At 34.9% G+C, this 11188-nt stretch overlaps 4 protein-coding genes across 4 annotated transcripts; 1 reads left to right on the plus strand and 3 right to left on the minus strand.

The window, feature by feature from the left end:
• Positions 1-180: 180 nt before the first annotated feature.
• On the minus strand, positions 181-1887 carry FG386_001203 (uncharacterized protein; the record flags this gene model as incomplete). Its single annotated transcript, XM_067340596.1, has 1 exon — positions 181-1887. The coding sequence occupies one exon, from the start codon at positions 1885-1887 to the stop codon at positions 181-183; it is 1707 nt and encodes a 568-aa protein (XP_067196664.1).
• Positions 1888-2783: 896 nt separating this feature from the next.
• On the plus strand, positions 2784-5582 carry FG386_001204 (CBK1; the record flags this gene model as incomplete). Its single annotated transcript, XM_067340597.1, has 1 exon — positions 2784-5582. The coding sequence occupies one exon, from the start codon at positions 2784-2786 to the stop codon at positions 5580-5582; it is 2799 nt and encodes a 932-aa protein (XP_067196665.1).
• A 231-nt stretch (positions 5583-5813) lies between these two features.
• Positions 5814-9158, minus strand: FG386_001205 (uncharacterized protein; the record flags this gene model as incomplete). The annotated part of the gene is made up of 1 exon (XM_067340598.1): positions 5814-9158. One exon carries the CDS (start codon positions 9156-9158, stop codon positions 5814-5816), a length of 3345 nt encoding a protein of 1114 aa, XP_067196666.1.
• Positions 9159-9740: 582 nt separating this feature from the next.
• FG386_001207 (uncharacterized protein) lies at positions 9741-11159 on the minus strand (the record flags this gene model as incomplete). Its single annotated transcript, XM_067340600.1, has 1 exon — positions 9741-11159. One exon carries the CDS (start codon positions 11157-11159, stop codon positions 9741-9743), a length of 1419 nt encoding a protein of 472 aa, XP_067196668.1.
• Between the last annotated feature and the right edge of the window lie 29 nt (positions 11160-11188).

An 11188-nucleotide genomic window follows, 5' to 3' on the forward strand; every position in this document is an offset into this window, starting at 1 on the left:
ATTGTAAACTTTGTTTTGTTTATTATAATAGAAATAATGATTGCTTTTCGATTAACTTTTCAATATATTACTCTATTTCGCCTTTACTCGTCTTTTACCCAAAAACAAGTAAACTTTTAATTAAAATGACGAATCAGATGTTTTTTTAAATTAAACTAATTCACCATTGCAAATTCATCTCTATTCAATTACTGTATTCTTCGGAATGCTAATTTTGTTGTTATAGAAAGATTGAACGTATTTTTGTCCAGGTGCAATCTTTATCTGAAGATTTTTATTCTTGGAACAAAAATGTGACAATGGAGGCAAGGCATTGCTTATAACAGATTTAACATGTCTGCATTTCTTCTCCTGAACAAGCACAGCTTGATTGTACTCCTTAATACTATTTCTTTTTATAGCATCTTTTCCGTTTTTTTCGCTGATACTCTCTATTATTGATTTGTACTGCCAATTTCCGTACTCTTTTTTAATGCTGTTTATGAGATTCTCACCTGCATTATTTCCAAAAAATGCCTTTGAACGCTTAATCACCTCGTTGGTTAAAAATCTGGCCTCGATGCTGCTCCCCAATAGAGGTGGAAACAGTACAGAGTTTTTCTCTTTCTGGTTCTCCTGATTTCCTAGGCTGTTCTTATACTCATTTATGCTCGAAATTCTGTTCCTAACTCTGTTTGCCAGAATTGAAGTAGCCAGTGGTCTTAAAAACGAATTTAAAAGAGGAATGTGTTGTGATAAAGAATTTAGTGTATAGTTCCACTCGAATATGTCGTGGTCAAACATAAAGCTTTTCTCTGAAAGTTCAGAGAACATGTTTGAATTATCAAATACAAAAGACATGTGAAGATAGTACTGTACGTACTCTGAGCCGCACCTCCATGCAGAACCTCCACCAACCGCCCTTAATACATAATTCATTGAGTTTAGCAGCTTAGAATTAATATCTAAAAGACGAATCCCAACAAGCTTGTTCCTCCTTATTCTATTTACTAGTCTCCTAGCGTCTCCTGGATCCTTCGGGTTTAGCTTTTCCCCTGTCTCAATCACATTGGGATACTCGTCAAACAGTAATTTCATTGTTGCCATATAAAACAACGGATTTTTTAATTTGTTGAATACCTCACCTCCCTCTCTTTCCTTTCTGAACTTTTTATATGTAATTGGGTAGTTCACAGTCAAATACAAAATTATCTTTGCCAGGTCCGATATATTGCTGCATACTCGCTCTAACTTACGTAGCCAATCATCGTCTTGCATATTTCTTTTTAATAAATCAACTATGCACTTTTCTGAAATCAATTCTTCCGGTGTTGAGCTGTACGGAAATTGAAATACATACGATCTCGTTATTGGTTCCTTGTAACCTATTAGCTCCAAGTACTCTCTAGGTGGTATTATTTGGTCATCCTCATAGCCGTCCTCTCCCTTCTTACTCCTGCAATCAGTTCTATTATTATCACTATTGCTGTTCCTTCTATTGCTCAAGCCTTTGTATTCCAGCGGTAACAATGTAAATCCTTTCTTCTCTGTATTTATCACCTTAAAACTCAAATTTACACTACCCTCTCTCTTCTCATTTAGGTGACTGTATATGTCGCACTCCAGTTCATGAAGCTTATCAAGTGCCGTTCCCAAACATAGCACTGACTCGAGCAAATTTTCAAACAAATATATACCAAACGTTAATATGCTCCTGTGTTCGAAGTCTATTTCGCTAAAGTCACTAAAGTTTCCCAATGACAACTGGAACTCTCTAAATCTGCACCTTGAAAGCAGTTGATGTTGCTCTGGCAAAACTGAAGTTCCTGAATTGCTAATTACATTTGACTTCCTCCTACTGCTGGACTTGTTCCCCTTTTTAACTGAATTTTCAGTGTGCATTTTCATTATGACTTACAGCATTTACTTGCGTTTCGGTTATATACCCTTCCTTAACAAAATAAATCTACACAAAATTTAATCCCTAGAGGTATTGACTTAATCTACATTGCATGCATTTCTTTCTCTTTCCCTTCCCAAAGTTACATTATTCTTATTAAAATGCATTAGGCGGGCTTTATCGGTACCATAAAAATTATGTGTGTATATTTAAGTAAATTTAAAAAATGTGTGACTTGTGTGTGATTCCGGCAAAGAAGAGGAGATTAAAATAGCGTATAAGTTGTGAGCTGTTAATGTGAGAACAAACAGGGATGCTACAAACAAAGCAAGATAAAAAGAGAAGCAACATTATTACTTGCAGTAGAACGAGTGAAAAAATAATTTGCGAAAAAAATATCAAAAGGGGTTTTTAAAAGCGAGTGCCGGATAGAGAAAAGCAGATTGGGGGTATAATAAGGCAGTTAAATAAACAGTACAATTCGACGCATTAGCTATCGAGTTAAATAATAAGGCAAGAATATAGGTTAGTCTTTAATTCAACAAATAGTGTGTATTTTAGGCTATTCATAGAAAATAAGGAAGTAGAACACATATATAGGGACGGTACTGATTATACTTTTAGATTTTTCAACTGCAGACCTGCACTTTCTGGCAAATAAACGGGAATGGCAATATTAGTGGAATACACTGTCTCAAAGTACTGAAACAGCAACTAAGTAAGCGTCCAATCCGAAGGCTTTCTTTAATTGGAATATTGTTTACAGAGTGCAAATAAGGAGAGATGGAATAGAGGAATTTTGGTTGGAGATATACGATTAATTGTGAACACTGATTAAACCATAAACAGATTGTGAATATTACGCAAGTACATAGATTCATGTTTTTTTAGAGTAATATAAATAATGTTTAAGCAAATGAATACAGAAAGGCCAACAACATCATCTATATCTAAAAAAAAAGTGGCGGATAAGGTGCTCAATTCCACAGCATCAGGAGGAACTGGAAAGAGAAGCATAAGTATGAACAACATAGAGAGCAACGAGGCTCTGAAAGTCAGAGACTCAAACAGTGCGATTTTAAGAAAAATAGCAGGCACAAAACAAAGCACAAGAGTAGGTTCGCTCGGGAGATCAGAGAAATTGGCATCAACGAGTGCATCAAATGGTGTTTCAGGAGGGGGATGTAGGACCAGAGTCAACGGAGTTTCTGGGGTGGCAACTGAGTGCAAAACGACCTCTTCTGTAAGAAGCCATTCATATACGAGTTTGAAGACGATGGAGTCTTTAAGTAGCACAAACAAGACATTGAGTCTAAAGGAAAAAGAAACAAGGCCAATACTGCCGCCGTCAAGACTACTATTGAGTTCTCTCGGTACGGAGGGGAAGACATTCAAGAAAGTGGGTGAGAAAGGAGAAGAAAGGAGATACAATTACTGTCAACTTTGCAGAGGGAGCGAGTCTGTAAAGGGAGAAAGAACTCCAAACAACAGTGTTGGTCTTACACTAAAGGATAAAATTACAACTAGTTCCGGAAGTAGTTGCACTTTGAACGCAGATAAAAGGGGGAAAAACGAGGATTGGGAAAAAGAAGAAGAGTATAACTCTGTGGAATTCCATAGAAGGATATTCTCCACCAGAAAGAACGTGTCTCTGGAAGATTTTCACACAGTTGCAATCATAGGTCAGGGAGGGTACTCAATAGTAAGACTTGTATTTGATCTGCATACAGGATACGAATATGCGCTTAAACAGGCAAAAAAGAGTCAGATAATAACAAGAATATCCTCGTCATTGAACGAGACAGAAAGACTCTCAGAAATAGATATTAACTACGGAAAAAGGGAAACCGTTGTTAGTGGGAAGATGGGAGTCACTGGAAGCATGAAAATGAACTCCTGTTTGACGAGCAAAGGAATGCACAGCGGGTCTGGTTCCGGGTGCTCAATGAATGCAGGCGAATGCTCTTCCCTAAACACTGGAGTGATGCTCAATACTGAGATATCCCTTATGCACAGCTCTGACAGTCCCTGGATAAACAAGTTGTACTACTATTGGGAGGACTCTCACTTTTACTATATGTTAATGGAGTACATGCCGGGAGGCGATTTAATGAGGCATTTAATGGAACTCCACACATTTGAGGAGAGGATAGCAAAGTTCTATATAGCAGAGCTTCTGTTGGCCCTTGAGTACCTAAACAATACAAAGGAGTACATACACAGAGACATCAAGCCTGACAATATTTTGTTGGATTCAAATGGCCACATAAAACTCATAGACTTCGGACTTTCTAAGCAAATTAGAAGCAATGAGAAACAGATACCCTTTGTTTCTAATGTAGTTCAGAACATTAATAATAAAACAACCGAAAACAGCAATTACCTGAGCAACCATAATAAAAATGACAACATTTGTGGAGTGGATATACACAATATACTCATAAATGATCCAAACTTTCATGCTGGAACTCCAGACTATATGGCACCTGAAATACACAGAGGAGAGGCCTACACCCTCTCTGTTGACCTCTGGAGCGTTGGGATTATTCTCTACGAAATGTTGTTTGGAGGTCCTCCCCTTTCCGACCCGGGGCAAAACTCACTAATTACGAGAAACAAAGTTATGAACTGGGAAAAGTATTTTTACCTTCCTTCAGAGCATCACAAATACTCTCCTGAAGCCATTGATTTGATATGTTGTCTCGTCTCAGAGCCTGATCAAAGAATAAAAACTGTAAAAGATGCCATGAAACATCCTTTTTTCAAAGATATAAACTTTAGAAACATAAGACAGCAGACTCCTCCAATCGTTCCATCCGTTAAGCACAAACTAGACTACTCTAATTTTGACAAATTTCCAGTTCAAGTTTTAATCAACTTTTACAAGTCTGTGAATGCAGCGCCCAACGTTCCAATTCCATGCATTGCCGAGGACGTTCATTACTCTTTCTCACAGACGAACAAAGGCTCCAACATCGGTAAGACCAACTCTCTCGAGGCTGGAAGCGGCGATATTAACATCATGGGAAACAACTACATCAAGAACCCTGGCATTTGCAACTCCGGTAATGGAAGCAGTGCGAACAGCCAAAACGATAATTCCACTGGAAAGTTGTTCAATTCACACAATATGTTAGACTCCTCTCCAAAATTCAATTCTCCTAACAACAAATTGCTTTCTTCCATTTGCACTCCAAAAAGATCTTATCTGCCAGCAGTATTCACACCGTCCTCAAACTCAACTTCCGCCTCCTCCTGGAAGTATCAAATCAATAACTACAACTCGCCTTTGCTGCACACTCACAGAAATCCCTCCCCTATCCCCACTTGTTTAACTAGTAGGACCAGCCACAATACTCATGTAAATGGGAATATCACGGCAAGCCCTTCAAATTTGAACAAATCATTCTCGAACTTCAACATTAAGAGCCTCAATAACAATATTGGAGAATTCAATAGTTATCTTCCCGAGTCATTATGCAACGAAATGAAGCCTCCTAACGTTTTTTCTTCAAATACAAAAAATACCATGAGATCAAATGAGAACATTATATATAAAACAAATTGTTATAACATTAGAAGCAATTTTAACTCAGACGATATTGTCTCTGCTTCTAGACAAAAACTACCTATGTTTACTAATTCATCGATATCTCGAAATAATCAAAATATCATAAAGTTGCTAAGGAAGAGTGCATTGTAATTGTTTATTTTCGTATTTATTCACTACTGTTTCTCCATCCCAGTTTGTAAACTCAATCCCACCACCTGTTGTTTCCGTTGTCTAACCCCAAATTATTATTTGTATTGGCCTCATTTGACCTCTTTCACACCGATTCTGTCTGCTATTCAGCAGAGCGAAACTGTTCCGTTCATCTAAAGACCCACTTACTAGTCACGTGGGAATAAACATAAAATTCCAACCTGTTTGGTTTCAACAGAGTGAATAAAATGATTCCAATTTTTGACCGTCTGTGATACCTATACAGTTGTGGGAGGGACCTATATTTTTGAGAAACAAGTACAACTTGTCTACTATTAAATTAATGTCTCTTATTTCAGAATCCATTTTAAACGCTTTTGTAAGTCCTATTATCTGTTTTGGATTCATCATTTTTAAAACTGTATCTTTAAGCGAACCGAATCCCCTCCTTATTCTACCCACGTAAAACTCACCAATCAACTTCTCTATAGCGCTCCTCCTTATCGTTTCGCTCACCTTTAATATTGAATTATCCTGTGCATAAAATTCTTCATCACTTCCCGGCTTTGTATATACATCTACACCAAGAAGTACCTTCCTCAATATATCCAACTCAGAATCGTATTTAAAATAATTAAAAGCTGTTAATAACAGCGTGTTAAGAGTCGATAAAACTATTGATAACTTATATGTGTCATTTTTTATCTCCTTGATGAAATTCTTTACTCTCGTTCTTAGTGCCTTGTGAGTTGAGTGTTTCATTCTATAAAATCTTTGATACCCTTCTTTTCTCACTTTAGGCAGCAAATTCACAGCGAATTCATTTAAAACTATTATTATTAACGTCTGTCTTACTGCTTTTTTTAAAGATTCTGATAGCATATCATATCCCGTTATTCTCACATCGGTATTTCTTATTTGAAATAGTAAATCAACGAACAATTGGAGCATTTCTCCCATTTTTCTTCCCCTAATTCTGCACTTGCATAGGGAAAAGGATGATGAATCACGTCCCAAAACCACGAAATGCGAGTCTCCAGCTGCTACATATGGCCTCTTTTTGTTCTCCGACACATTAATCTTAAATTGATGATCAAATTCGTTGTTTTCGTCTTTCCCGTAACTCTGAAGATTTTGTCTGCTTTCGCTGTTTTTATATATGCTTTCATTCCTGTTATTATTCGTTATGCCGTTTTTAACCATATTGCTTTCGCCATATAGCTCCCCATTCTGCTCCAATTCGGCGTCCAACTCCTCTCTGTGCAAACTAGAATCATAGTCTATCAGAGAGTTCAACTCTTTTATATTGTCAGCGCTTATCTGGAAATCATCCTTCAGTATTTGTGTATGTGAACCGTAATATTCACTTATTATTTTCGATGTGTGCTTGGAATACTTTTTTTTATAACTATTACTTATTTTTTTTGAATTTAAAAACACAAAATCCCCACTCGTAAGTATCTTTATATCGCTAGATTCCATCATTAATACATTGTATTGCACCTCCTGTACTTCCGGTCTTAAATCCAATCTTACATTGTCCAATGAAGCAGTATACGAATAAAATGCTTTCCTAAGAAGTCTTCTTGATTCGTTCAATCTTCTTTTTCTTTTTGAGTAGTTATACCAGTGATTTAGCGAAAAAGACAAAGAATTGCCTATTTCTGACAGAAAGTGACCCCTTCTGCTGCCTTTTATGTCTCTTGCTATCTCGCGAAATTCATGTAGCATCTGTGACTGAGATATTTTTGTTAACTTGTGATTTATTTGTTCCATTACTTTTGTATTTGATATTTTTCTTATAGCTGAGCTAAACAAACTTGAATGATTATTCACCATACCACACATTTGTATAGTTTCTCTTATGTAATAGTTGATTTTATCGCTATTGTTTATTGAACACGATTTATCTGGGTCTACATATAACTTCGCTTTTGAGCTGCTAATGTTCTCTTCAAAAGCATCATTTGGTTCTTTGTAATCAATTTTATTGTTATCATAAAGATGACCGTTACTTGGTAATATCACCATCATACTCGAATCTACTATCACCGGTATCAATAACCTATTTATAGATATCAATCTTCTATTGGTGTAACTTATTTCATTAGATAAAGTTTTTATTTTTAAACACATTCTTGATGCTAAATGCGTTCTTTTCAGGGATAATATTGAACTTAAGGTTTTTATTTGAGTACCTAATTCGGTTAATTCGTTGTTCTCGTTAATTAATACGTTATTATTAATCAAGCCAATTGTTGACGGACAGTTGTTTTTCAGTAATCTTTGCAAATTCGAATCCGAAACATTTTCTGTAAAAAAACCACCTATCATATCTAACAAAGTAGTCGATACCTCCTCATATATCTCATTTTCTGTTAAGTTCTCACTGGACAATATTTTTTTGTCGCTACTTATAGTGCATAAATTTGAATTAATGTCCACGGCCTTTCTCGAATTTTCATATATTTTAGACATTCTTGTTCTTATTTTCTCCCTATCATTGTTAAATAAGTTGTATATCGAAATCAGCTCGTTTGGTATGTTATTACCATCTTCTTTATCGTTATTTACATATTTATTGTAATATGTACATAACTGATTCAATGAATCAATATATATTTTTGTTTCTGTCAGTATAACCAGTTTTTTAATGTTTTTTGACTCATAGTACCTGTCTATTTCAGTCGTTATCTCCTTTATTCCAGAAATTATCTCATCGCATATTGTTTTTATTGGTGATGTGTTGTTACCAAACCAACTTTTTACTTTGTTCTTCTTCTCTATATCCCAATCCTTATTCACTATATCCAATAGTGTTCTCATTGGATTCAACACCTTTATATAGGGTATTTTTGGACACAAATCTACAAAATAATCCAGTACGTTCTTAATATTTAATAAGTTATAAAGTAATTTTTCACTATCATTTATTGGATACAACTTTGCATTACAATCTTTATTAGATCTCTTTTCCTTACTTAGCAAATACTTTATTTTGTTCAATACTGCCTTCAAAGAATTTATTCTGAGTGATATTTCCATACCAATCAAATCCGTCTCCTTCAATTTCTGTATTTCATTGACTATTTGATCATTCAACAACAATATAAATTCGTTGATTTTAGATTCACAGTAATCTTCGCTTTTTGTCTGAATTAAACAGTATACAATTTGTGATAAATATTCCCTAAATTGCTCCACGTCAACATTTGCATCTTCAAGCTCAGAACTGTCCTCTGTGAGTAATAGATATATCGGATTTACAAGATACAGAAACACCAATGCACCTTCATTCTTGTGCCCTATTTTTATTTCCTCAGAAACAGACGTCCATATCAACGATAGTGATTCAAATGGAGTTATTATCGGAAGCTGAGATGAAATTTGTAGCATATTATCACTGAAAATATACGCGTCACTCTTCAGTCGCTTTCTCTCATTCCTATCTATTTCTCCCACTCCCACTAAAGCATTATCTAGATCTACATTATCTGCGCCTCGTAAATATGAAGAGTTTATTAATATGATTAACACCAAAATATACACTGCATTTACTCCCCATTTCTTACCCATCTTACATAGACTGACATTAATCTCGCTTTTTAATACCTTAATTTGATTTTTAACCCTTTTTATTTTCAAGTTAATCTTTTTGGTGGATGCATGATACGTCTGGTGTCTATTACCATTTTGTAATATTTAAAAATAAATGGTCTGAGTTTTTGATTGTATGACTTGGTAGATTTCTCTAGAAAATTGCTTTGATTTGTCCGTTAATTATTTGACTTAATTTATTTTTGACTTGCTTTCATGTTTATTTTCCCTCTCAATTTAATACATCTTCAGCCGTTTGGTTTTATGTTTTTCATATGTTTCAAACACTATTTTTAGTAATATTATTAATAGTTAGACGGTTAATTTTCAATGAATATATGCTTAGGTTTGTGCTTTTAATTCCGTCTTGCATGCGTATAGATGTGCATGCAAAAAGTTGTGTAATAAAAAATCCAATGATTTTTATTCACGAACAATAATATATATTCGATAAATCAATAGTTTTAAGAAAAGAAATTAAGGATTAGAAAGTAAAAATTAAGCACTAGTTTTTTTAATGAATAAAAATGAGAACATCAGCAGAATATTTGTCAGATTAACTTATGATTTATATTTAATAGAAGTGGTGTTTAGAATATCATCCAAGTTAGTGACGGGTCTAATTTTAGAACCAAGTATAGTAGAAAGTTTTCTTGCCGTGTCTTCTGTAAAATTCATATTTTGTAGGTTTTTGACCCAAGGAATCTTTCCGCTATCAAACTTTGGTGGTATTTCTAAAGATAGTCCAATTATGTACTCAACTGGTATAACAGAATAAATATTAGGAAATTTTGTATCTTCTACATTCATAGGGTAAAACCTAAAAGGATAAAAATTTTCATTTATATCCGGACACGTGCCACCATAGGCTACTTCTAGTTGTTCAGATGAGATTAAATCTGTCATTTCATCAGAAAAAGGTTCGTCAATAAACCTGACTTTTCGGGTTGTGGATCCTGGAATAGCGGCAAGAAGAGCAGAACTTACAACATTTATCAATTTTGGACAGTTTACTATGAACATCCTGTAGAGTCTCATTTTATATCTAGTGTTTACTAGCGAAAGCACCGATTTCAATACTTGTATTGGTAAATCCGTAATTCCCTTACCATATAGATCAATAATAACATCCCAGTTTTCAACTCTCCCAGCAACTTGAAGATATTTTAGGAAAAATTCTAAACAGAAACAAAGAAGCCTTTGGATTCTTTCTATATCGCCTTCAAAAACGTCCAACCTTGCTAGTTTTACAATTAAAATAGGTCTATATTTACAATCTCTTCCATGCCAATAGATTGCTCCTTGATTAAGATCATCAAACACATCCTGTTCGTGAATAGGAAGTTCATTCAATCTAAATGAGTGATTGTTTTTCATCGCATCTAGGGTAGTTTGAACATGAAATTGTGTAGAAGACAGAAATCTGAGTGCTTGAAGCCATATTGAATGCGGAAATTTAACGCCATTGTTCTTGGCATATCTTCTTAACTTTGCAAGATATAACTGCTCTGTATCAGAAAGAATGTTGTTTAGGTAAATGTATCTGATCTCGTTTTCAATTATGTCTTCTTCTCCAGGCTCGTACAGTAAACAACTTATTGTCAGGGTAAAAGGATTCAAAGGGGAAATTATTTCGACACCGTTTAGTTTATTATTAATAGATCTTAACTTCGCTTCATTGTTTTTAAGAGATGCACTCTTCAACGGTTGTTCAGCTTGTAAACTTCTTTCTGGAATTTGAGGAAGACTGCACATTTTTTTTACTCCAATTTTAAAAGTTTCTGAAGAAATATCAGAGTCTTCTGTAAGATCCATATCAGACTCTTCTATCGCAGAAGCAAATGATATACTCTCTGACTCTGATTGGGATTTTTCTACTACCGCAACTACCTTCAATGCATCTACTATTTCTGAGATTTTCGCCTCATCTTGAGTGTCTAGCTTCGATATTTCTCCCACATCAAAAACAGCGTTATGCATTTTAACTTCTCCAGAAGTAAAATATTCTG

Source organism: Cryptosporidium ryanae, assembly GCF_009792415.1.
Source record: "Cryptosporidium ryanae isolate 45019 chromosome Unknown contig_21, whole genome shotgun sequence".
Lineage (NCBI taxonomy): Eukaryota > Apicomplexa > Conoidasida > Eucoccidiorida > Cryptosporidiidae > Cryptosporidium > Cryptosporidium ryanae.